Source organism: Aotus nancymaae, unplaced genomic scaffold (assembly GCF_030222135.1).
Source record: "Aotus nancymaae isolate 86718 unplaced genomic scaffold, 86718_ANA_hifiasm-v0.15.2.pri h1tg000016l, whole genome shotgun sequence".
NCBI classification, from domain to species: Eukaryota; Metazoa; Chordata; class Mammalia; order Primates; family Aotidae; genus Aotus; species Aotus nancymaae.
The window spans coordinates 37,809,501-37,835,953 of NW_026988428.1; the positions used below are offsets into that span (position 1 = coordinate 37,809,501).

General features: G+C 51.0%; 2 protein-coding genes across 6 annotated transcripts in view; both read left to right on the top strand.

Moving 5' to 3' along the window:
• Nucleotides 1-23,799, top strand: part of HOXC4 (homeobox C4) — a 60,432-nt gene extending 36,633 nt beyond the window's left edge. For 2 of the 5 annotated variants that reach the window (XM_012450347.3, XM_064377167.1), the window contains exons 2-4: nucleotides 20,942-21,058; nucleotides 21,175-22,137; nucleotides 22,631-23,799. In XM_012450347.3, coding sequence (XP_012305770.1) covers nucleotides 21,699-22,137; nucleotides 22,631-22,986 — 795 coding nt within the window. In that variant the 5' untranslated portion in view covers nucleotides 20,942-21,058; nucleotides 21,175-21,698 and the 3' untranslated portion in view covers nucleotides 22,987-23,799. The remainder of the gene's footprint in view (nucleotides 1-20,941; nucleotides 21,059-21,174; nucleotides 22,138-22,630) is intronic. The other 3 variants (XM_012450349.3, XM_064377168.1, XM_064377169.1) reach the window with 3 other exon arrangements.
• HOXC5 (homeobox C5) lies at nucleotides 834-3,764 on the top strand. Its single transcript, XM_012450356.3, has 2 exons — nucleotides 834-1,958; nucleotides 2,667-3,764. Exons 1-2 carry the CDS (start codon nucleotides 1,505-1,507, stop codon nucleotides 2,879-2,881), a joined length of 669 nt encoding a protein of 222 aa, XP_012305779.1. The 5' UTR covers nucleotides 834-1,504; the 3' UTR covers nucleotides 2,882-3,764.
• Nucleotides 23,800-26,453: the final 2,654 nt, after the last annotated feature.

Sequence of the window (26,453 nt, forward strand, 5' to 3'; positions counted from 1 at the left end):
GGGAGAGGTGTTGAGGGGGGTCTCCGGAGGGGAAAAAAATCCACCAGAGTTTTCCAGGCCTTTCAATTCACTCCAGCGCCCCCCACCTCTCTCCTCTAGTGCCTCCACCAGTGAGGAGGGGGCCTTCTCCTGGCAGGGGCGGAGATTTCCTGGGAAGAAGCAGGCAAGAAAGTCTGAGACCTGGGGCTACAGGGGCCGAATGGCTGCAGACACCCTGCGAAGTCTGCCCAGGCGCCTGCCCTGCCCACCTCCAGGTCCGCCTCATTCCTCCTAGTAGCTCAGAAATTGCTCTCCTGGAACTTACGGATTCAGGTCCCTGGAAAGGCTGGCCCAGAGACCTTTTCCCTAAAGGGCACAAAACAGGCCTTTTCCTCTGCCCTTTTCCTCTGCCGTGCTCACGTAATATTTGTGGAGATTTGAATCTTGTTTCTCCATGCCCTCAATTTAGACATCTATTTTCTGTCTAAAACCTCTGGCATAGGTACCACATAAGGATCCCACGCAAGGAGACAGAGCAGTCCTCTAGACCATTGTCTGGCTCTGTCCGTGTACACACACACACTTGAAAATTGTCTTGTTGCCACTCTGGGGACCCTAGCATGGTGAAATCTAGCCAACTCCACCTGGCTCCTCACCTCCAGATCCATCCCTGACGGCCCGCAGCACCCTCAGCCTCATGACCCCCCATCTTGTTCTAACCACTCAGGATCCCTCCTCCTGGGCGTCTTGTCTACCTCTCTAGAGGCGAATTCTACTTTCTCATGATGGGCACCTCTTCAGCAGTGGTGGGACCTTAGGGCCTGCGAGGCAAGGGACTTCTACCTTTGGTTTAGGGAACCTAAGTTAAACCCCATTGGTTCTCCAGTCTGGGCATGGGCCGCCCTACCTAATTAAATCCCTTTTCCTCAGCCACTTTTGAAGATTGGAAGACCATGGAGGTTGGGAGAATGGGGCTATCCATTACAAAAAGCACTCTGTGCACAATAAGTGGCGCTTCATCTTTCCCAATTTAAATGGAATTTTAAAAGCTAGCTCAGGGGTTGCCCCAACAGCCAGCTTCTCCTTACAGGGTAGGAAATCCAGCCACCGGAAAGCAAGCTGGCGCTCCAGGATGCAATTCCCCGATATAGGCACCAGGTGTCGCTGTGGGCTTGTTGTCCCGGCTACCCCCAATTCCAAGGACCATTTTTTTTCCTCCCCCTTCTCTCTCTCTCTCTCACTCCCTCTCCCCCTTGGTTGAGCTTTGCTAACATATCGAGATGCGTTTCGCCGGCTTCCATCACTAACCTCCCGGAGGTCATCAAGCCAAATTTATGAGTGGCCGCTTGAGTCACGTGACTCTATTTAAGGCTCCCTTATTTGGGAAGAGCGCATAGGATAAAGAAAGAGATATCTCCACCTATAAATTGTGCACTTTGGAGAACAAAAAACCCCTCAACTTCAAAGAGTCACAAATCACCCTTAATCAAAAAGGGTGCAGAAATTTTTTTGGGCCCTCCCCGCCATGAGCTCCTACGTAGCCAATTCATTCTATAAGCAGAGCCCCAATATCCCTGCCTATAACATGCAAACTTGTGGGAACTATGGATCGGCCTCAGAGGTGCAGGCATCCAGGTACTGCTACGGCGGATTGGACTTAAGCATCACTTTCCCACCGCCTGCGCCTTCCAACTCTCTCCACGGGGTAGACATGGCTGCCAACCCCCGGGCTCACCCCGACCGCCCCGCCTGCAGCGCCACGGCCGCTCCGGGACACGCTCTGGGCAGAGACGAAGCGGCTCCTCTGAACCCCGGGATGTACAGTCAGAAGGCGGCTCGCCCAGCGCTGGAGGAGCGAGCTAAGAGCAGTGGGGAGATCAAAGAGGAGCAGGCGCAGACAGGGCAGCCCGCCGGACTGAGCCAGCCACCGGCCCCGCCACAGATTTACCCGTGGATGACCAAACTGCACATGAGCCACGGTAAACTTTAGGACTTCATTTTGCGCGCTCGGGTCCGCCTGGGTTTTATAGGCCATGCGGGGCAAATAAAGAAAAAAAACCTGCGGCCATAAATTTTACGATCCAGGCATCAATGGCTCGTAAAACTGTCCACTAAAAGGCTTAGAGGCTGTGTGCGCCCAAATTTACGACGACATAATTGGATCATAGGAACAAAACGTGTATAAAAGGCAATATTCAATTTTTGGGGGAGAGGGAGGGAGTTAAAAAAATAGAGGGATCTGAAGGGTGAGGAGCGCGGGGCTCCAGAGCGGGGATCCCCCCGCGGCTCCCTCCCTCCCTCCCCTGCGGAGCCGGCTCTGCCGGTGCTCGCAGCTCCGGAGGATTCCAGCGACTCGGGAGGGGCGGGAGGGGGGTCCCCGGTGCTCGGATCTCGAGGGTGCTTATTGTTCGGTCCGAGCCTGGGTCTCCCTCTTCCCCCCAACCCCCCCTCAGCCCCTCCGGCTGCAGAGTGAAGGCTGCGGTGGAAAGTTTCCTGCCTGGGCGGAGGCGCCTCTCCCGGGGTTGGGCTGGGCTGGGCCGGCCCGCCTGCGGCCCGCGGGGCCTGTCTTGCGGCTCTCGCCTTCTTTTCCTCCGGCCGCGGGTGGGGGCCTGGGGCTGGAGTGGGAACGGGGGAAACGCTGCACGCTATTCACCCCTTCCTGGCTTGGGGTGGGGTTTATGTTCCAGAGACGGACGGCAAGCGGTCCCGAACCAGTTACACGCGCTACCAGACTCTGGAACTCGAGAAAGAATTCCACTTTAACCGCTACCTCACTCGCCGCAGGCGCATAGAGATCGCCAACAACTTGTGTCTCAATGAGAGACAGATCAAGATCTGGTTCCAGAACCGCAGGATGAAGTGGAAGAAAGATTCCAAAATGAAAAGCAAAGAGGCTCTTTAGAGGCAGCGGGGGAGGCCCGCAGAGAGCGCCCCTAGCCGGCTCCGGTCCCTGCGCCTTTCCTTTTCGCCTTTCCTCTCTCTATATTTCGGGGCGGAGGCAGGTGCTGGAGCACTGGGCTCCCGGGCCTCACAGACAAAAGCGCTTTTCCTTGGCATTCCGCATCCCCACCGACCCAGGGTCCCCGCGGGGCTGCCCGCGCTGCCCCGTCTCCCCTCAGCTCGGCTCAGCTCGGTACCCGGGGCCCAGGGCAAGCTCCGCAGGGCTTCCCCGGAGGGCTGCGGCGTACAGGCTGGCGCTGAACGAACCTTGGCCTGGGCCATCTCTCCCAGCTCCCAGTCCCAGCGCGGCCCTCCCGAGTTAAGGTGGGCCCGGCCGGCGCCACAGGATCCTCGCCCGACCCTCCAGCTTCGCCCTCTCCTTTGTTCCCGGCTGGGCGGGTTAGGCAACCGCAGGCTGACGAGAGTCTGGCCCTAGACTCGGGGTGCTTCCTTGTAGCAACTAAACTAGATTTTCACTTATTAGTGATTTGCATATGAAAGAAGAACTGAACATCGGCCTAGGGCCCCCTCGGTTGCTCTATGTGTTCCAAACCTTATCCCCGCAACCGCACCCTCCCAAAACCCGGGAACCTCCCCAGCCTGCGCCTGCTGCATGCCCTCTCAGGCCGGCAGCCCCAGCCTGCTAGCTAGCTCAACTTTTGGGGTTTCCTAACACTGGGCCCCAGCAAGTGGTCCTAGAGGCCCTTTGCTGTCCCATAGTCCCTGCCACGGCTTTCTGTGCCCTCCTGACCCATTGCTGTTATCCAACTATTTATTGACTCTGGGTCCTTCTTGAAACTATATTTTGTCATATCAAATAAAGACGAAGAGAGAACAGGATTAAAGATGCAGTGGCTCCTGTCTGTTTGGGGCATGTATTGGGTAAAATTGTCTAAATGGGCTGTGAGGTGTAGAAGGAGACCTACAGCCTTTAAGCCTCCCCTTTAAAAATGTTTTTAGCTTCTAGAGGCAGTGAGTAGAGAGAGGTGAAATTGAGTTCTTTCCCTGACCCTTGGCTCCAATAAGAGCCTCTGGGGGAAGAGGAGGGCACCTAGACCTCGGGGACTGGCTTTTCTGGTGCTATGGCTGTCCAAGGCTTCAGGCCTCTGCACTCCATGAAGCCTCTGGACTGGCGGCAGCCCCCACTGTATGCCAAAGCTCTTCTGCAGGGACCAGTGGCTCCGCCGCCGTGCTCAGCCTCAGGCCCTTCTGGGCCTCTGAAGATCTTTTCTGGGCGTAAGTGGTCCCTGAGAGGCCTCGCTGGACATAGAGGGAGAGGGACCCATTTGGTCCCAGAAGGGCCTCTAGAAAGAGTTGGCATTACTTGGTAAGGGGATGTTGGAAAAGTTGGAGGGGCTGTGTCTCAGTATCTAAGAATCTGGGGATGAGGGAGCAGGGAGGACAATCTGCAGTGAGTATCAGTCTGGCAGGAAATGTTCAGACTGTTGCCTCCACCTTCTAGGGCCTAGGGCTATGCAGCACAATTAATTGAGAAAGGAGCTGCATAGACCAGTGCTGGAGTCACGTCTGTTTGCCATCATTTATCTCAGTCTCTGGGATTTTGTGTGGAGGGGAGGATGGGTTAAAGGTGGGGGTGTGGGGAGGCAGATTATTCAGGTAGTGTCGGAGGCTCAGGTCCTTCTCCAGGCTCCTGGGATGGGCTGGGGGAGGGAGCACTTTGCAGTAGAAACAAATGTGGGAAGGGTCCATAAAACTTTACTGCATTTCCTCTCCCACCTCCCACAATGGGGTGATTTCCTGGAGCCAAGCCTAGGCCCCCCACACTGGTGGGGTGGGGGTCTAGAGCTGGGCTAGAAGATTGCACCAGCAGCCAAGAAAAGTGGAGCAGAGAGGCTCTGGGGGAGGGCAGGGGAATATTTATGATTATTAATACTGATGCTCCTTGGATTTATTATAAGGACTAACTTCGCTGCATCCCACTGCCTAAGCTACCCGTCTGTCCATCATTTTTTAAAAGACCCAAGAGTCTTTCCTCACCCCATGCCTGGCACGTAGGAGGTCTCAGCAAATGTTTATTGAGCAGTGCCCACAACTACTACCCTTTCCCTTCGCACTGCACTCGGCCAGGCTAGGGCGCCTGTTGTCTCCTCAGCTTGCACACCGCAGTCAGCCCAGACCAGCACTCGTTCTCTTCCCTTTTCTCCCTCTGAAATAAAATGTGTAATTTTCTTCAGGGAGTTATTTTAATTTTTTCTCCATGCTGAGTAAAACTATTGGGCGAGCAGTGAAGCGCGGAGAAGCACTGGCGTCTCTGGTGGGTAACAGTTAACTAAGAAAGAGGCTGTGGCGCCCACACTCACCCGCTCCAGCATCCCAGGCTGCCCAGGCCCTCTGCTTCCTCTCCAGGGGACTGGTGCACCACTGTAGGAGGAAAACCCAGGGCTTTGCCATGAATAGGGGCTACGTTGGTTAGGGTTGCCAGGCAGGGCACACCAGCCCCACTGTGCACTGACTGCCTCCTCCCGGCAGGGTTTGGGCCTCTCCTTCCCTGGAGGAGCTGAAGGTCTGACTCATTTTGGCCAGCCTTGGGTAGACACAGCGTGCCTGCCTGCTCTCCCCGTTCCTGTCACAATCTGCAGGTCTCTCCAGGCCCCAGCCTCGGCTTCTGCGGCGACAGCAGGCAGCAACCAAGCCAGAGGCCTCAGACCTACTCCCCTGCTCTGGTGGTGCGTCAGGCCCAGATCCCTGCTTTCTCCCTGAACAGGGGCTTCTGCTATGTGGCCTGGGGTAGTTTCCCCACCAGCCAGCCTCCTAGAACAATCTCCGGGTACCAGGGGCTGGCGTTGCTCTGGGAGAGTTCATGGAGGGGGGCTTCTGGGTTCCAAGCGGAGACCATGGAACCTGCTTCTCCACTTTGCCCTGGAACCCACCCCCTCTGGCAGCGAGAAAGAAGGGGAAGAAGCGTGACTTACCTTCCCGGGGGAGTGGGAAGAGGGGGACACGGCCCACTCTGAGCAATTAGAGGAGAGAGGAGGAAAAAATAAGAGGACAAAAATATCAACACGACCTCGAAGGCGACAGGTCCTTATGGAAATAAGTAAGTAAGTAAATAAATAAATAAGGATCCACCCTCTCCCCCCCTCCACCCTGCAATGGGGGTGTGGGGGTGGGGCAAAGGAACAGCACGAGGGCTTTTTAGTGTAACTGAGCATTAGAGAAATAGGCATGGCTTCTATGTGAATTTAGGAGTTTGAAACTTTTGGAGGTTATTTATGTGAATGGCCCGAAGGCAAGCCCGTGAGTGGCTCTTGGGGGACCACGTGATGTCATTAAACCAAGTTTTATGGTGTAGGGAGAGCTGACAAACCCACAATATATTTACATCATATATAATCTTAACTGTCCAGCCACGCAGCTGCTGGTGAGGTTTAATGCTAGGACAGAGGGCCTGGCAGTTAGAGGGGATTACGGCGCTGGGAACGATGGTGAGAGAGGTTACATCTTCGCAATTGAATCCCAGGCTAACGCTGTGAGTTAATTCTCTCTTTCTCTCTCTCAGACCCTTTCTCCCATTTACCTAACCACCTCCTCCCCCTCCTCCCCCATCACTTGATAGAAGGCAGCTCCCACTCATTAAGGGGAGGGAGAAAAAGGCCTTCCCAGGCTGGGGTGGGAGAAGAGAAGAAGCCGAAGAAGCCGCTGGGAAGTAGGAAGATGGGGGAGCTTGTCTACCCAGAGCAGCCCTCCCCTCCCCACTCCTTATTCTCTCCGACTGCAAGTCAACTGGGGTAGAGAGGCCTTGGTTGTTCAGAGTTTTCCCAGGTCTTCCTGACCCCTTTCAGTTGAGAAGAAAGCAAGCGGCAGTTCAAGGGTGCTTGGTGTCTGTGCGGGTATGTAAACTCTAGAAACAAACGCAAAATGCCTCCAGGGCCTCCTGTTGCAGGGAGGGGTGACTTCAGCCCTTGGCCAGTGGCCCAGAGTCCAGGCAGGGTGGGAAGCTGGGGAGAAAGGGAGGGATGAAGGGTTTTGTGGCTTCTGAGCCCACAGGCTACTGCTGCCTGAACTGGCAGAAGCATCTCAAAGGTGGCTGTTTGAACCCAGAGGTCCCAGAGTGCCCCCTCCCTCCCTCAACACCAGGCTTGGATGCACAGCTGTCTCAGCCTCCGTAGTCTGGCGTCTTAGTCCGTCTGGAGCCAGTGTGGTTTCATGCTTCCTCCTCTCCCTCTAGCTGCTTCGGTCTTCTGGCGTTCCCAGCCCTTGCCTCAGATAAAACTAGGCCCTAAGAGGCCTAGAGGTTCCTGCTGTGAGTAGAGTGTAATTGTGTGTTGAATGGGTGAGGGAGCAGAGGCAATGTCTTTGCTAGGCTGGGAAAGTAAGTCCCCCAACCTTAAGGAGAGAGTTGCCCTCTCCCTCCATGGAGCTAGGAGGGCCCAATTTGAGCACTGCACCCTGGGGTCAATCATCAGGCTAGGGCACCCTTCAGGTTTCTAGGAGGGAGCAGCAGAAGCGTTGGGCATGGGAGGCACGTGTCTTCCACACCTGCGAGTTCTACCCCTCCCTGTGCGTCACTGGGAGCTAAGCCAGGAAAGTGACAACATGTGAATTCAGGCTCCTCTACCGGCCAGCCACGAATAGCCAGGGGTTTGGAAGCAGGGCTGAAGGCCAGTGGACGCATAAGGGCAACTCCTCCAGGCTGGGAGAAAGGGGTGGGGAGCAGAGTGAGTGAGCCAGGTCTGCACCTTCCAGAAGAGGGGTATGCCTGGGGAGCAGGGGTGTCTGGGCACCTGCTTTGTGGAGAGGTGCTGTTGGGGATGGGGAGGGAATGCTGTTAGCCTCACTTCTGCTGTCCAAGGGACTGAGGAAGAAGCGAGAAGCAGACAGGGAAGGATAACCCAGGCAGACTCTGGGAGAATAAAGGGGGCACAGAGGCCCCCCAAAATGGGGAATTTTAGCTGAACCTCATCCTTCCGTCTAGCTGTTTCACTTGCAGGAGGAGCTTGGGCACCCGACATGGAGGATTCCCTTGAGGCCATCCCTCAGGGCCTCCATCTCGGGCTAAGATTCAGCCTCCCCCACCCTCCTCCCTGACACCTTTATTTCCCTAGGATCCCAGGAAATTCTCTCCAGCAGCGCATTGGAAAAGCTAATTATCAATTTCCCCCTTCCTCATTACTCGTCCTTCTTGGCTCTTTCCTTCCCTCAAGTCTGTGATTTTGAAGGTTTCTGGAAACTTTCCGATCCAAGCAGCAGGGAGATGGGAGTTTCTCTTGGTCTATAACTTGACTCTTCCCCTCCCTCTAGCCTCCCCAGGGCACTAGGGATCGAGTGCAGTGGTCTTTAACCGGGAATTTAGCCAGAGGCGAAAACCCACACCCAGGCAAGATTCTACCGCCTGCCCTGATTTCTGGCCAAATCTCAGTCCCATTCCCTTCTTCTCTGTGTAGACAGGCACTCGAGGGTGTTTACAGATTTTACACAGCGTCTCTTGAACCCTTTGACGACTTCACCCCCTCTTCTGTTCTTTAGGCTCAGAAGTTCCATTTAAATATCACCTCTCTTCCTGTGATAATTGATCTTCCTTCCCCTCAAACAGTTTGCCTTAGTTTTTTCCTACTGTGTAAAAACAGTTTCTAGTTCCACCTGGAAACAGGGCAGACACAAAAGGGGCCTGAAATTCTTGGTCCCCCACCCCCCACTTCCCCAACCCGAATTTGGAGTCTCCCTGGAGTGAAGGATGGGCAGGCAATCAGGTGCCAAGCTTTCCAGCCAACGCGGAAAGCTTGTAATCTTGTTCCTAGGTCTTTAACCCTAGGAGAGGTCAAGCAACCAATCCGAAATGCACTAAGCAGAGTCACATGGTCCCCACCAACCAATCAGCAAAAAATACTTCTGTCTCTGTCTCACTCTTCCCATCTGGCCCTCCTCCTCACTCCCTTCCCAGCGCCACCTTAGCTACTGGGTCTACCCTATCTCAGATTTGGAAGGCTGGAGTGATACTGAGCATATTCTAGCCTCCTCTCTCAGTCCCTGAACCAGCTCTGTGGAGTCTTTGGCTTGTCTCCTCAGTTTCTAACAAAGTTGTATCTGGGAGTCAATGTCACAATTTCTAACAAAGTTGTATCTGGGAGTCAATTGCACAAGGATGTGAAGCTGTGGGGGTATCCTCTGGATTATTTCCACGTTCGCCAGCATGATTCTACCCAATTTTCTGGGTGTTGCAGATGTAGGCTCTAAATTAGCAGATATGAACTTCAGCCCTGAATTCAAATTCTGGCTGTGATAATTCCCCATATACTTATTTTTACAAGTTTTCATTCTCTTCTGATTTTCATCAGGGCAAGTGGGGTGATTAGAGGAGAGCCCTTTTGATTTATCTTTCTGGAAATGCTCCAACAGCCATTAGCTTTATCAGACAACCTCAGGCATGGTTAGGGAAGGGAGCAAAAGTGGAGATTTTTTTTAAAGTTGTGTTTGGTACCTTTCGTTTGTCAAATAAGTTTGAGCTAGTTAAGGGTTCCAGAAAGGAATGAGCACAGAGAATTGCGACTTTCCTCACTCTCTGTGTTAAATAGTTGATGAATTTGTTAAAACCCCTTCACCTTCCATTCTTTTAACAGGATAAAATAATAGTAATAATTATAATAGACTAAGTGATGATCCTGTGTCCTGGCCAATAGCCATCAAAAAGTACAGCTACTGAAGGTGTGGATTTCAGTGTGTGAGTTTACATGGATTAGGCCAAGAACAAGCAATAGGCAAGAAACTATTTCTGAGTAAGAGCATCTGATGGCACAGGGTGTGCACATGTGTGACAGCAACACTTCTGTTTCCTGAATACTTGTGCTTGGCTCTGAGCCAGTTCACTGCTGGGTCCAGACCCAGGCATTCTCCCCCAGCTCCTTCTCCAGAGTTTTGTTTCAGGATGAATTTTCTGGTTGAATTCTCCTCTCCTTCTTTTCCTGATTTCTTGCCCTCTTTGAGCTAAGGGGCAGGAGTTCTGATGGACTGTGCCACCTGGACCTCTAAGCCCTCCCCTGGGAGCATTAAGAGTGCAAGAATGGGAAGCATAGCCCAGACTGAGCTAGGCTTTGTCAACCCTCCCCCCCCGCACCCGCCCACCACTGCTTGTTTGTCTTCTGGGTGGAGCTGGTTTGGGGACAATGCCACAAGTCAGGTGGGAAGAAGAATAAGAAGCCAGAAAGAGCAGCTCTTCTCAGAAACCATTGAGCCCTCCTTCCCAAGTTACCTTCAACCACACTGCTCCATTTGCCTCTTTTATGAGTTAGAATTAAAGGACACACTCATTTTTCCCTAGTGAATGGTGTGGCAGCCTTGTTGGAGAGCAACTTTCACCCTCAATGTGGGCTTCTCACACTGGGGTGCCAGATCCCATGAAGGGTTAGGAAATAAAGATGGGGAAATTGGTACTATCCACACAGGCACTGGGAAAAGAGATTTTATCAGTGTGCCTCAGTCCCTCCTAATATCCAAGTAAACTTTCTCTTTTTTACTATTCCCCTCTGTCTCTAACTGCTTTGGGCTGAGTTTTTGAGACGGGGAATGCTGAAACATCATTGTTCTAGGATTTAATTGGGTCCTTTTTGCGGAGAAGACAAACACCACCACTCTGAGCCTCTTCTTTAGTGAGACTAGAGTCCCTTTAGCCCTTTGAGGTGAAGAAGAAAGAAAATCTGAAATCAGGACGTCAAGCTAGGGTTTTGAGGTGAGGGATTCAATTTAAGGAGAAGACTAGACTGAGAGCCAAGAAAGTCACATCCTTTCCCATCCCTCCCCACTTTTATTGGCTCCTTGTGACCCATAGTGGTGTGTCTGTTCTGATAATATCTCAGCTGCTTTGATGGGGCCACAGGAGCCCAGGGAATTAATTGCCAGACAAGGTCTGGGCTGAGGAACTTGGGTGATAGAGATCTCTTTGTTTTTGAGCCCTACACAACCCTTGTAATCATCTCCCTCTCCCAATCCTAAGGCTCACTCAGGGGGAAAGGGGGAACAGAGATACCGCAGAGGAAGGGGTATGGGTATGCCACATGGGACTTGAGAAAGTTGAATTCAGTTATGCAGGACCTTGTTCAGCCTCTAAGGACCACATTTTAGAAGCTACGACAAGAGGCTCTGGGCATGCTGGGGAGCCAGTACAGGGAGAAGACTGCTTCTCTACACCTGCACACATGTGCAGAGAAAGTTCTACAGTGATGTGAACCCCATACGGGCTGGGTGGAATGTGTAGGCTGGTCAACTAGGATCATTTCAGTGCTGCACCACAGGTCTCAGAGAGGTGGTTCAAGCTTGGTTCTGCCCTCTAAAGATCCTCATTTCCCCCAGGCCCTGGCCCTGGCCCTGAACACCAGAGTACCTGAACACACAGAATTACATATATGTGCCCAAGGATGGTATGGTAGAGGTCAGAAGCCTGGGCTGGATATAGTAACCAGCATGGAACCAACTTCCCACTCTTCCCTCCCACCCCACCCTTCTCGAGTCAGCCCAGCTTGAAAACCATTTGTCCTCCCCAACCCCCCCCACCCCCACCCCTTAAGCCCTGAGCACCTGTGGAGTTTCCTTCCTTCTGCCTTTCTGGAAAACCCAAACCCTAGAGCTGCCTCCAGGGATGGTGGCAGCCAGGCTTTCTGTGGTCTTCAGTGTGGTGTTGGCCCAGATTGAGTTGTTGGGGGTTGGAGAGACATGGAAGGTCTAAAAGGCCAGAATCTTATCTGATCTAATCCTCCTTTCCTGCTGTTCTAAGCTCAAACTCCAAACTCCTTAGGGCTCCCTTGCTCAGAAATTAGAGAGAAATCTCTTGTCTAGTAAATACTGCTTTAAAAAGTTAACTTTCTGGCTGGAAAATGCAGGGTGTGTGTGTGTGTGTGTGTGTGTGTGTGTGTGTGTGTGTGTGTGTGTGTAGGGAGTAATAAGGGTCAGGTCTTTCATTTTATGTTGTGTCTCTCTCCATCCCCTGGGTGGAGGATGGGAGCATGGGCTGAGGTTTTATTGAGGGTGCTTTTCCTGTTGGGAGTAAAGACAGGGTCATAAACGCCTAGAGGAGGGTGTTTTGATCTGTTGACTTCTCAGGAAGTAGCATCTGAGGTTTTGCTTTGTAAATCACTCTCCCCCAAAGCTGGCTTGGTAGATTGGATTGCACTTCCCCAAGCCCACCTGAGGCCCTTCCTTGCCTCCCTTCCCCAGTAAACTAAAGGGGGAATAAAAGAGCACCTAGAGTCTTTAAAACCCTCTGCCTCCAATTTCTTTTAAAAAAGGCTGAACACCAGAAATTTTTCCCCTCAAAGTTTTCCCCTAAAAAAATCATGCAACATTTCATTACATTTTCCCCATGCAGTCCCTGGTCCCCCAACCCCTCAATCACAAAGGAACTAACATTGAAGGCAAATAGCTTCAGAGCCTGGCTCTATCAGGGCTCTTCTGTTCTTGGGCTGATCGCTCCCTGTCACTCTTTCCCCAAGCCCCAAAACCCCTTTGACAAGGTGGAACTTCAGATGTTTAAGAGACAGAGTTCAAGGGAGCTAGGAAAAAGAAGAGATGGGAGGCAGGCCTGGGGGACCCCATCGAGTACAGCATGAATAGAGAAAACTCTGCAGTCTGTGACTGGGTTTTTTGTAATTAAGATGGGTGCAAGGGTGTGTGTGTGTGTGTGTGTGTGTGTGAACCCCCAGCCTTCTCACATTTCTGTCTACCAAACGAAATATTTTACGTAAATAGCTTCATTTCCTAATGATAATGACTCTTCCCCTCCTAAGGATCCCCCACCCCTCCCTGGCAAGTCCCTCCCTTGAGCCTTGGAGCTGAAGGAAAAAGAAGTTAAGAGCTCTCTAACTCAGACTTAGTTCAGGCCAGATCAGGTCAGGAGGCTTTCAGGCCCAGGCATCAGGGCTTATATTCATTGTCAGTAAAATGCCCCTGTATGCTAGAAATATGTCATAGATTTTATGAGTTCCTGGGCCCTCTTAGTACTTGCGAAGGCTCCAGTCCACCCTCATTTCTTTTTCAGAGAAGGCTGGGCTGGGATATCCCAAACCCACAAGCACTAGAGATTCCTCTTCATTCCTAGGACTCCATGCAAATAATCTTCACAGAGAGCTGAGCACTCCTATGGTTATATATGTGAAAATGTATTTATCAATGGTTCGATGTTTATTTCAGGATGTATATTTTATACTCCTTTCTGCTCCACATTTAAATGCAGATTTATAGGTCTTTAGATTTATAGATCTATAGTGAACATAACAGTCCTTGGTCGAATTCCTGTGTGCACTTTACCAATCTTTCTATAGTGGTTAGATGTATATGCTAGGATGTATTGGTACAGCTGTCTCAAAACACCTAGTTGAATATTTGGGAATTTTTCTTCTTAGTTGGAAAGAACTATGTATGTGCTCAATGTCTGTTTTGAAAATTTTATCTAGATTTATGCAAGGGTCCTAAGCCATAAAATAGCTACATATTTAGAGATTTTTAGTCTTTGTATTTTTGCTGAAAAAGTTACATGTTTGAGCGTATGTTTAGAGATGGCTCCATAATGCATGTATCTGTGCATAGGGGCATAGATCTCCCTTCTAGGAGGACTTAAAGTTACTGCATCTCTCTGTCTCCCTAAGATATCAGGTGAGTGGGAGTAGGGAACAAATATATTTTGGATATTTGGCTTATTGAAGCAAGTAATTCTGTCTCGATTTCCAAGGCCATATCCAAATCTAGTCCCACTGAGTTGTCTGTCCCCTGAAAACCTACTCTAGGGGTCACAGCCTGCCTCCAGGCTGCCTCTGTGACCTGAGATCCAAGCCAAGGCTTCCTGCCTCTCAAGGCAGCCACTAAAAAGAGGGAGAGAAGCCCAGCTCCTCTTGGCTCCCCAGGGCAAGAGGCTGACAGGGGCTTATAGGTCTCCCTACACCCCCAACTGGGTCTTTAAAATGTGGGGGGAAAGGGGTTCACGTCCCCAACTATTTTTGTAGAGTGCCCAAATAATGCCAGGGTTACTGCCCAACCCATAGGTTCCTCCGTTCCAGCTGTTCTTGGTGCCCAGGGCCCAATTAAGTGGCCGCCTTGCTCCCAGCAGCCCCGCTCTTATCGGCTGGGATTGATGCCTCAGCGGCTCCTGTATATCATTTCCAAGATTTTTTCTGTCCAACTCCTCCGCTCCTTTGGCTTCTGCGGCTTTGACTAATGATTGCTACAGATGCCAACGTCTCCAGAATCCTAATAGCCAGGCGGGCGGACTCTTATTTACCCCGAAACATTGCTATAGGAGAGGGGGCCTGCGGGGCAAGTATAGGGGCGTCGTAGGTCAGGGGACAGGGTGAAGGTTGTGACCAACTCAAGTTTCACTGAACTTCTTCCCAGTCAGAAAGACATTCCCAATCTCCTTCTCTCCTTGAGGGAAAATATGTGTGTGTGTGTGTGTGTGTGTGTCTGTGTGTCTGTGTGTAATCGTAAAATACTGCTAATAGTAACTCATTGCTGCCTCGTTAGAAAATATCAAAGAATGAACACAACGTGGGAGAATAAGCAGAGCAATGTTTATTTGTTGTAAATAAATGAGAGATTAAGCGGAAAACCAGCAGTTTGGGGAGGGAAAAGAGAAAGGGAAAGAAGTCAGCCACGGTGGAAGAAGGGGCTCCTTTTCTTCATTTCTTGACTTCCCCTTTCTCTCCCCACCCTAATCTACTCTTTCATCAGTTTCTCCCCTCTTTCCCTTCCTTCGCCTCACCTTCAATCCCTCGGGTGGAGGGGGCTGAACAGCGTGTTCCCGGGCGGAGGTGCGCGCAGCCATCCCAGGCTGCTGCTGGGTGCCCGCTGGGGCTGCCAGGGCGAGGGGGCCTCTGGGCTGTGGAGCGAAAGTCAGATCCACCGCCTGCTGCGGGGTAGGGGCCGCAGCGGGGACCGCCAGCCCTGGGGTCCCTCTTGCGCTGAGTAGCGTAAAGCTGTGGCCGAATTCGCGTCTCGTGTTGTGCTTCTCGCCCGCCAGCGCAGGGCCCAGGTGTTTGGGGCGAAGGGGCTGGAGCTCCCCGCAAACCTGGAGCCAGGCGTCGCGCTTCCTCTGGGCTCAATCAGACCTTCCAACACACACCTCATTCGGGGGAGGAGAAAAGCGCAGGACCGCAGAGAGCCCAGCTCCGAGGCCAGGCCTGAAGGGATAACCCACACAGGGAACGTTTTCCTATCAGAGAAAAATGGAGCACAAAATAATTCAGAAAGCGAATGGGCAGGACCACAGTCCGAGAGTCCCGTGCCGAGGGGCCGCTGCAGAGCCGGTCGCCCGAGCCCCGCGGCAGGACCATTTCGTTGGAGTGTAGGGCAAGGCCGCAGCCTGCCCCGGACCCAGACTGCGCGGTGCGCGCCGGCCCCTCAACGGGCCGCCTCTAAATTACAGCCCGCCTGGAGGATTCGGAAATACAAAAAGGGAGCCGAAAGATTTAAACAGTCGGAGGCAGAGGCGTCCCAAGGCGGCCAAAGCGGAAATCAATCACGTAATTAAAACAGGGAGGGGCCGAGGCCCGAGGCTGGGGGTCCTGGGTTCGGTGGAGGCGGCCAAGGTGCGGGCCGAGGCTGGCGAGCAGCTTGGGGACGTGGCTCGCCCGCCAGGACCAGAGCGCGCGGAGGGGCTATGGGGAAGTTTATAACAGATCGCCATTGATTACCGCTTGGCTGGGAAGAGCAGACTCTGGTGCCCTCTCCCAGGCCAGATCCTGAAGCCGCCGATGGCCTCTTCTCCGACTTTTCCATTTTTGTGGTGTTGAGACGCGCAGTTGCAGTCGAAGGCCGCTCCCCAGATCCCAGTGGTGCCACGATTTTGCCAAGGCAAGTTTGCGAACCCAAATGGCATCAAATGCTGCCTCTGGGTTTGAGGGGATGGAGGGAGGTGGCACCCCAGTTTCAGGCCCTTAGAAATATTTCTCGGCCTTAATTCCCCTAACCCAGGATTCAAGGCATGCCTGGAAAGACTCCGATCTATGGGCCGAGGCTTGAAGGGGTGCCCGAGGCGGATGGGCTTATTAAAGGGGGAGCTTGAGGCTGAACAAACTGGACTCCTTTGGGCAGGAAAGGAGAAAGAACAGTTCCTGGAAGAGAAAAAATGCACCCGAGGAGCTGTGTTTTGTGAGGGGAAGATGTTCTTATTGAAGTTAATCATGGTAAAGATCTGGTATGGCTGGGTCAGCCCAAGAGACCGCGTTCTCCAAAGTTCTTTCTCACAGAGGCTTCTCTGGAGGAGTCAAGGGTTCCCCAACTTGACTGTGGTTGGGAAAAATAAAATAAAGACCTCCAATCCCTTCCTCTACCTTTTCCTCTCCCTCCCTTAAAAACTCCAGAAAAAAAGGGAAACCTTATTAAACCTCCATCACCCCGCTTCATTTTCCTCCGCTCTCTCCAGTTTGCTAAAATGCACTGTCTTTGGGAAATGAGCTTTTCTGGAGTACCCTTCTTGTGAAGCAACAGAGGTAACCCGACCAAGTCCCCATGAATTCTGACGCTGACTCTGGAGAGGACCCAGGATTCCCTTGCCTACTGTAGAAATCTCTCTCTATCCCTAGCCTTTCCCAGTCTCTGCCTTCTTTGGTCTTGGGTGCCTAACCTCATGGGTCTCTGGCAGTTCAGAGGCCAAGAACAGATTAGGGGACTTTGAGATACCCTCATCAACTCTTAAAAGTGTTTCCAGCTTCCTGTCATCTCTTTAATACTGGGAGTACCAGGCCAGGGAGCCCTCCATAAACTAATCTAAGGCCAGCCTGATTTCTAGATCTTTACAAGCCACATTTAGGTTCCTTTAAAAATCAAAGTCCTCCTCCCCAGCAAGAAAGTTCAGGTTGCAAACCTGCAACAGAGCAAGCTTCCTGCATCCACACTTCAGAATTCTCAATAACAACAATTTTCGTAATAAGAATTAAAGCTTGCATCAAAGAGCAAGGGACACCCCAAAGCAAGTTTTAATGGGGATATAATCCAGCAGTCTCTAGTGGGATGGGGGCCAATGAGGCTGGGATGAGGGAGGAAGGTGGTGGGGAGCCTAACCTCTAACTAACAATCTCTCCAGCATAAAAATGAAACATCAGATTCGTTAGCCCAGGGCCTTCATTTTTCCCCTTCCACATTATAACTAGTTATTGAACTCGCTGGAAGATCTAAAGGCCATTTGCGAAGAGACAAATTTCAATGGAGTTTCCCCATCAATAACCCCATGGCAGTGACCTATTGGAACAAGTCAAACACCCGAGGTGAAATGCAGGTCACTCTGTCTAACCAATATTAAAATGCGGCCACTTTTTAAAAAGCCACTTTAAACGAGATTTGAGGAAAATTGAATTCCAAGGAAGGCAAGGCAAGGCGGGGGAAATCCATGAGAGAACCTTGCCTATGGTCTCCGAACAAACAAGAGAAATTCATCTTTAATATTTTAAAGGGGGGCAAATTAACATTCCAAGATTGCTTTTTTTTTTTTTTTTTTCTGAGACTATAAGCGATTCCAGGAGAAAAAAAGGTTGAGTATTTTCTGGTGACACATCCGGGTTATTAAAATCATTTTAGACCAATTCATTACTTTTACTGACAAGAGATTTAAGAAAAAATCAATTAAGTATTTGCATATTCTTTTGCATACATTAGCCCTGGCTGTTGGCATTAGAAAGGGACAAACACACACACACACACACACACACACACACACACACACACACACAAAGGGATATGAGCCTTGATTTAGTTTGGGGTTTTCGCGTTGCCCAGATGAAAAAAAATATCAAAGTGAAATGAATTGCCTGATTGCATACCATCTAAAAGTCAATTTATATGAGTGAAAGGAAACAAACATGTTGCAACTTTTAATCCCTAAAACAACAACAACACTCACACACACAAACCCTGCATTTCGAAGAAGAGGGGAAAGAATGACCCTCATTTTCCTTCCCTTTGCTCTCCAAATCCTGAATTGGTTCTCCCATTTATTTTTCTCCCTTGGAAAAACCAGAGAGGGGTGAAATTTTAATGCAGCAGAAAATCTGTGGAGCCGCTGAGCTCTCTCAGCCGGCAGCTTGTTACTGGGGAGGGGAGGAATATGGGTTATCCAACGGTCAGTATGGTAATCCAGGCACAATAAGGCCTCACACACAATGAACACATATTTTTCTTCAGCGATGTCAGAAGGGAAGCGCTTTGTACTGAAACATGTTTCCGAAAGAAAAACCAAATCAAGATTTAGAAAGGAGATGGGCTGGAGGGATGATGTGCAGAGAGCATTTGGATGCTGGCAAAAGGTAGTCAGAAAAAAATAAAAATAAATAAAACTGGGGCAAAGCAAGGTGGAGGGCAGGGCAGAGGTGCGAGTCCCTGGGCTAGCAAGGCGGGAGGCGGGAGGGTGAAGCACAAAAGAAGACAGGACCAGTTACAAGGATTCATCACAGATGAGAGCTGCTTTAGTACCCCCACCCCCTCCCAATTAAGCCATTGCTAAGTGCAAAAGCCCTTCGAAAGGATTTTGTTTCTCTGCTTGTAGTAATAGGCAGGTGAAAATGTTTTTATGTATGTGTGTGGTATTTTACCCATGTGATAGGCGACTTCCTTGCTATTAAGCTATAGGAGCCCAAAGGGAGTGGCTGTTGTTTTGTAAATGATGTAGATGGATGTGGGCACATTTGGGGGAATCTTGGAGATTTCACTTTCTGGATGTGCATGTTGATTGAATTAGCTGCACAAACCTGGAATGAGAACTCTACATATTTATAGCTGCATAAAGAGGCATTTAATACATTAATAAATATTAATAGTGTGCATGCATATATGTTAACCATAATAACCAAAGACAGATTTGACATTCAGCTGGAGGCATCTGAACCCTCTGTGTCTACTACTTATACTGGCCCAAAGTCAGTCTCCTTGACCCACCTGCAGAAGCTCAGAAACCTGGCAGGGGTGGGGGTGACAGGCAACATATGGGAGAGGACTCCTTAACAAGTCCAGGGGGGTGAAGATTGAAGAAAAGAGGTTTAGGGTCAGGGCAGGGGTGGTAGAAGGTGAGTGTGAGGGCTGTGAGAGGGAGAGCCAGGCTGACAGCTGGACTTTCCAGGTGAGGCAGACATATCCAGGTACAGGCCTAGAAGGGGACTGGGAGTGGGGCCTGGAAGGTTTCCTCCCTCTTCATCAACCCTCTCCAAACCCTCCCAAAGTTCGCTAAGTTTTAGACCTCCCCATGGAGCCATCTGGGACTACAGTTCAGACTTAGTTACAGGATTCAGCACTGGTTTCCCTTTGCCCTCTTCCAGCAATTTATAATTAACCCACCCCCACCACCAATGATTAAAATAAGAAAACCCTCACACAACCCAATCCACTATTCACCAAGTGGCAGCCTCCCTCCACCCCCTCACTCATACTCTCAAGTTCCTCTTCCAACTAAACCAGCCGGTCCTCACATGCAGAGGGTTACGGACAAGAGTGGACAAGGGTTCTCATCCAACTCAGAATTTGGCAATCTCCATAAGAGGTGGTCAGCCTCTGGGGAACTCCTGTTCCTTCACCTGGCCTGGTGACAGTGGGGGTAGGCACTGTCCTCTTGGAGAGAGTGTTCAGGGATCCCTGCGCAGCAGCTCCTCCGGAGCTAAGCCCTGGCCCTGCAGAGCCTGGGATGGGAGTGGGCGTGTAAGCATCGGAAGAGGGAAGGCAGCCAGGGCCCAGGCGGGAATCCGCATCCTTTGGGCATGGCCTGTGGTCCAGCTTCCCTCTCATTCCAGCCCTCTGGGGAAGCCCTAATTTGGAAGTGGGGACCCTCTCCAACATCCCGAAGGTGATGAGAAAAGGATGGGAATCTCTTGCCTTCGGTCTCCCTCTCACAAGGGCTTTATTATTTTTTTCCGTTTCCCCTCCTCATTCCCTTAATTGCAGATGTTCTAATTAAACCCTCAAATAGTTGTTATGCCGTTTTAAAAGGTACTTATTCAAGTGTCAACCAGGCTGGGCTGGGAGGAGGCAGCGTAGGGCGGCGAATTAAAGGTAGATTGACTAATCACGGCGACGATCATAATAATAAAATCAGAGGGAAAAAAATCACATTACGACTTTTCGTGGAAAGGAGGGAGCAGGCAGCCAGCGGCCGCCAGCCCCGCGCCGCCGCCGACACAAAGAGTGCGGGCGATTCCGCGAGACTGATTTATGACGTTTTACAGCCCTATAAAAGCTGTAGCGACGAGGCAAGCGCTCCTACCACCGCTGGCAGATTTAGTCTAATAAATAAAACATAAACAGTTAACTTTATGTGTCACTTTTATTGTTATCAAGTAAAATATAGCCGAGCCCCGGCAAGCTATGATTTTAAACTATAATTGTTATCAAGTACAACAGGGGGACCCGGCTCCCTCCCTGGGCTCTCCCCTCCGCTACCCCCCCAACTCTGAGTTATGAGCGATCAGTTAATTGGAATCAGTGGCATGACAGGGCCACCCCTAGCTGGTGGGGGGGCGGGTAGGAAAGCAGCTCTTCCTGGCCCCCTCCCTCCTCTACGGCACTGCCACCCCCCCATCAGAGTGTTACTGTGAGTGGGTGGCAGAGAGAGGGGAGGGGGTGTGAACCGGCTGGAGACCCCCAAGGCTGGCCCTGCCTCCCCAGCTTGGTGAGCTTAGTCTTCCGTTTTTGGAAAGCAGCCTGGAGCTTGCCCTTAGGAATTCGTGTTTACATGTAAACACACGTGTTACATGGATACAGCTCCTAGCCAGAAGTAAGCAGGCTCTACCCACACAGGCCTCCCTCTTAGCTAGGTCTGCCCTCTGTGGGGATAGAGAAAAAATTCTCAGGGCCCTGGCTGGGCACCATCACAGGGCACTGATTCCTGGCAGAAAGCTCTCCTCCTTGCCCCAGCTCCTTGGGAGCCAGCCTTGGAGATAATTGTCAGAAAACAGCAGGCCCGGCTGAATGGGGAGTGTAAACAGGAACCATCAGTAGAAGAGACCCTCTGCTCTGGGGCTGGGGCAGGGAGGGTCAGTGGGTAGCAGGGGAGGGTGAGACTTCTGAACTCTGCTTTTGCCAACCACTTCCTGTCTCTCTTCAGCGGGGGCTCAACCCCCAGACCTCCAGAAATGACGTCAGAATCATTTGCATCCCGCTGCCTCTACCTGCCTGGTCCAGCTGGGACCCTGCCTCGCCGGCCCCATGGCCAGAGGGTTGGGTGAGTGTGTATGGGGAAGGGGGGCTGGACTCTGGTATCCTTGGATGGGGGGCACTCTAGGCTCTCCAGCCTCCTCGGCTCAGCCTGGGCCCCTCCCCATCCAACCTCCACTCCAGTCCTCATTCAACTTCCTCTTCCTGCGAAAGAGGGGCGCTGCCCGGTGACCTACACAGACTGAGACACGATCGCCATGAATGGAGACCTCTGGAAAAGCTCAGGAGCCGAGGCCCACGGGGCCCAGCAGAGGCCTGAGGGGAGACCCTGGGCGAGGGCTGAATCGCTGCCTCCAGACAGCCCCCCAATGCCCCGGCTTTGGAGGGGAGCCGGGAGCTTTCCATCTCTTTTTGCAGGGGAGGGTTGTCAGTCTGACGGGATGTGCACTGGGGGCACCCCAGCCCCTGCCAGCTAACCCCACATCACCACCCACCCCCCAGCACCACCACCACTACACACACAAAAAAATTGGATACATTTTGAATAAAGCGATTCGGTTCCTTATCCGGGGACTGGGTTGCTCCGTGTGATTGGCCGGCGGAGTCACATGGTGAAAGTAACTTTACAGGGTCGCTAGCTAGTAGGAGGGCTTTATGGAGCAGAAAAACGACAAAGCGAGAAAAATTATTTTCCACTCCAGAAATTAATGATCATGAGCTCGTATTTGATGGACTCTAACTACATCGATCCGAAATTTCCTCCATGCGAAGAATATTCGCAAAATAGCTACATCCCTGAACACAGTCCGGAATATTACGGCCGGACCAGGGAATCGGGATTCCAGCATCACCACCAGGAGCTGTACCCACCACCGCCTCCGCGCCCTAGCTACCCTGAGCGCCAGTATAGCTGCACCAGTCTCCAGGGGCCGGGCAATTCGCGAGGCCACGGGCCGGCCCAGGCGGGCCACCACCACCCCGAGAAATCACAGTCGCTCTGCGAGCCGGCGCCTCTCTCAGGCGCCTCCGCTTCCCCGTCCCCAGCCCCGCCAGCCTGCAGCCAGCCAGCCCCCGACCATCCCTCCAGCGCCGCCAGCAAGCAACCCATAGTCTACCCATGGATGAAAAAAATTCACGTTAGCACGGGTAGGCAACTTTGCTTTTTGCTCCCCCCTCCCTCCCTTCTTTCCCAGCGCTCCCCACCCTCCTCGGCCCCCTCTGGCCCCGTCCTCCTTTCTCGCCTTCCCCCTCTCTCTCCAGGAGCGACTCTGGGTTAGCACAATTGAACTGGATTTACGAGCGAGAATGGGTAATTACATCCCCCATAAATTTTATGGCTTAGCTACTCTGGGCAGTCCGAGCCATGTGCTACGATCTGTTATGTATGTGTGAAAACTATGCTCGCTTTCTAAGGGCGCATAAATAATTCAGTGTCGTTACAATGAGGATTCCCCTCTTATTACACTACAAAGTCTTCAGCTTCCTTCAACTTCTTTATAACCTATTTAAGCTTGATGACTTTATTTCCACCACTCCCTCCTCCTGTTCCTCAGAGCTGAGGATGGGGTGAGGGTGGGGGGCGGGGAGCCTGCTGCCTCTGAACCCCACTATTTGCTTTTCCCCTCCCCCTCCCTCCCAGTGAACCCCAATTATAACGGAGGGGAACCCAAGCGCTCGAGGACAGCCTACACTCGGCAGCAAGTCCTGGAATTAGAGAAAGAGTTTCATTACAACCGCTACCTGACCCGAAGGAGAAGGATCGAGATCGCCCACTCGCTGTGCCTCTCTGAGAGGCAGATCAAAATCTGGTTCCAAAACCGTCGCATGAAATGGAAGAAGGACCACCGACTCCCCAACACCAAAGTCAGGTCAGCGCCCCCGGCCGGCGCTGCGCCCAGCACCCTCTCGGCAGCTACCCCGGGCACTTCTGAAGACCACTCCCAGAGCGCCACGCCGCCGGAGCAGCAACGGGCAGAGGACATTACCAGGTTATAAAACATAACTCACACCCCTGCCCCCACCCCGTGCCCCCACCCTCCCCTCACACACAAATTGACTCTTATTTATAGAATTTAATATATATATATATATATATAGGTTCTTTTCTCTCTTCCTCTCACCTTGTCCCTTGTCAGTTCCAAACAGACAAAACAGATAAACAAACAAGCCCCCTGCCCTCTTCTCCCTTCCACTGTTAAGGACCCTTTTAAGCATGTGATGTTGTCTTAGCATGGTACCTGCTGGGTGTTTTTTTTTTTTTTTAAGGCCATTTGGGGGGGTTATTTATTTTTTAAGGAAAAAAAGCTGCAAAAATTATATATTGCAAGGTGTGATGGTCTGTTTTGGGTGAATTTCAGGGGAAATGAGGAAAAGAAAAAAGGGAAGAGATTTTAAAGCCAATTCTCCTTCTCCTCCTCCTCCTTCCCCTCTCTTTCCTTAGGCCTTTTGCATTGAAAATGCACCAGGGGAGGTTAGTGAGGGGGAAGTCATTTTAAGGAGAACAAAGCTATGAAGTTCTTTTGTATTATTGTTGGGGGGGGAGGAGAGGGGGCGAAGACAGCAGACAAAGCTAAATGCATCTGGAGAGCCTCTCAGAGCTGTTCAGTTTGAGGAGCCAAAAGAAAATCAAAATGAACTTTCAGTTCAGAGAGGCAGTCTATAGGTAGAATCTCTCCCCACCCCCATCGTGGTTATTGTGTTGTTGGACTGAATTTACTTGATTATTGTAAAACTTGCAATAAAGAATTTTAGTGTCGATGTGAAATGCCCCGTGATCAATAATAAACCAGTGGATGTGAATTAGTTTTACGTCAATGTCTGATGGTTTCTTTTTGTCCCCCTCCTCTCTCTGGCCTGGTAACATCCCGTCTTCTCTATAGTTGCCTAAGTTTACTTTAAACAAACACACAAATCTTAGCTCTCCGTTAGTCTTCCAATGTCCTTAGAAGAACTAGCAAGGGGGTTGGGGCATGGGATCTTCAGTGGGGCATGTGGAAGATTAAGGCTGATTTCTCCAGTCCCCTTTCTTCCCCCTGAGTCTGCAGAGTCCAGACTCCTCTGGGGGTACTTCAGTGGAGCTGAGGGTTGGGGGGTGTCTCACTTTTCTATAGTTAGGTACAGTTTCTTCTTTTTGTCTGTTCTCTCTCTTCCCTTCTCCCTCCTCTGTGCTGGGTAGGCCTGCCTAATTTGTAGACAGGAAGGCAAGTTTAGGGAGTGGGAAGGAGAAGAGTTTTCTCTCATCTTTTAGGGCTCTTTTGGGATGAGGGATTAAGGAAGACATCCCCTCAACATTTGAGTTCTTAAAAGAAGAAAGATTTTGAGCTGGTGATTCTGAAGCAGCAAAGTGACCTGTCAGGATGCCTTCTCTGTTTGTTTAGGCTTGGAAAAAAGGGTAAGGTGGAGGCCAGAGGCCTGGGAGGTGCCCTTGTTATGCGTAGGCCTCAAAGGCTGATGCCTGGAGATAATAAAAGACTCTTACCTTTTTATTCTCTAACTTTTATTATGGACCTGCCAGGTGTTGAGAAGAGACTCAGGGAGAGTCAAGGACCACACTCTCTTCCTGTAACCTCCCAGGTCCTGGCAGAGCCTGGGGATAGCCTGAACAAGCCTCTCTGGCTGTAAAGAAATAAATTAATTAAACAAAATTGTTTCCTTGGGGCTAAAAAAGAAACAAAAAATCTTGCCTGGATTACCTGAATAATACATTCAAGCCAAAGGCTCCCAAATAATTCTGGTCCTGAGAACCAGGCCCTAGCAAAGCCTGCTTAATTTTTCACTTGTTTGTTAGGAGGTGGAAGGAGGGCTGTTGGTGAGATTCTCTGGCGATTTATCCATATTTCAGGAAGAAAGGCAATTAGAAGTAGAAGAGAGGGAGAAAGAGATCTAGGGTATGCAGGGAAGCCAGGGATACCCCTTCCCTCGATCCCCAAACTCTGGAGTGAAAGGCAACAGCAGGACTAAGTTGTGAAAATCACTTTGGTGTGCTTTGAATTTATTGCCTTTTGAACCACTTGCTGGATGTTACTTGGAGTGTGTGTGTGTGTGTGTGTGTGTGTGTGTCCCCTCACATGTGTGTGTGTATTGGGGGAATCTCTTAGTCCTTTTGGTCTACTTTTCCTCCCTTAATGGTACCCTGGAGACAACAAAACATGCTGCTACAGTGTTAGGAAGCAGGCCAACAATTATCACGAGTTATTTTATGTAATCAAGTGAATTAGGGGCCACATCTGACTGCAGCCCCTATCGTCTTGAGGCAATTGCCCTTGGAACAGGAAAAGGGGGTTTGAGCTCTGCTTGGGAAAAGGGAAGGAAGGTCTAAGGGCACCAGGGTGTCTTTTCAAGCCTGTAAAGAAGCTAAGATGGAAAGCAGGGAAGGGGTAAATCGAGATCCATGGTTCTTTCCTAAGTTTGCTCGTGTGGCTGAGAGGGAGTTTATCCCTCTCCTCCCAAAAGTGGAAGGGATGAGAGTGAGGAAGGGGAAAATCACTACATTTTATTTCCTAAGTTTATCCCTGAAATTGCTGAAGGGACACTCTTTAGTTCAGGAAAAGCAGCATAAAAGGGTCGGAACACTTATTTTATTTCCTCTTGATTACGTCTCTGGTTTCTTCTCCTTCCTCTTCCCTCATATACATAGTCATTCTCTGTGTGTCTCCTTCTTCCTTTCTGGTCTGAACAGAGGAAACATCAGAAATCCATAATTCTTGACAAATGAACCCAAACTAAAATCCCTTACATTGGAGTTTGAAGATTTTGGCCTCTGGCCTTCCCTCCAGTGGGCTCCATTTTCTCCCCTTTCCCAAAAGCTCTCCTTTGCCTTGGACCTGGCCACCCAGAATGGCAGGGCGGGTTGGGGTGTGGGGGGCCACTCTGGGCAGAGGGCCCCAAGTTTCAGCAGTCTTGGTCCCTGCTGCTCTGCCCGATGCTGCAACAGCCTCATTGGGAAGCTGAGGGCCGGGCTTTTATTTAAGTTGGGTTGAGCAGTGGGGAAAGGCTTGGGGGAGGACACAGCCCAGGTTCACGGGAAGGGCACAGCATTTTCTCTCCCATTGCCTTTATATTCGGCAGCGCCTCTGACCTCTCCCCCACCCCCATCTCTGACCCTCCCAAGCCAGCCCTTGCTCGGCCCTGGTCTCCAGATAGGATGCCACTGCTTTTGTAGGACTGGAGATTTCTTGCCCAGAGTAATGGGAGAGGCAAGGCGCATGAATGCCTGTTAGTGCATTGTATCCCTCTCTCTTCAATGGCTAAGTAAAAAGAAGACGGGTGAAACGGCGACACCAATCTTCCAGGGTTCCTTCTCTCCAACCGCCAGGAGATCCCCACAGGCCAAAAATCCCTTTGACATGTAAGTAGTTAGCACTCGATCTGTTCTGGGGGTGAGGAGCACAAAATTATTAAACTATCTCTATTTGCCACTCAATTTTTGTCTCAACTCCCGGTCTTAGGGAGGGAAGGCGGGA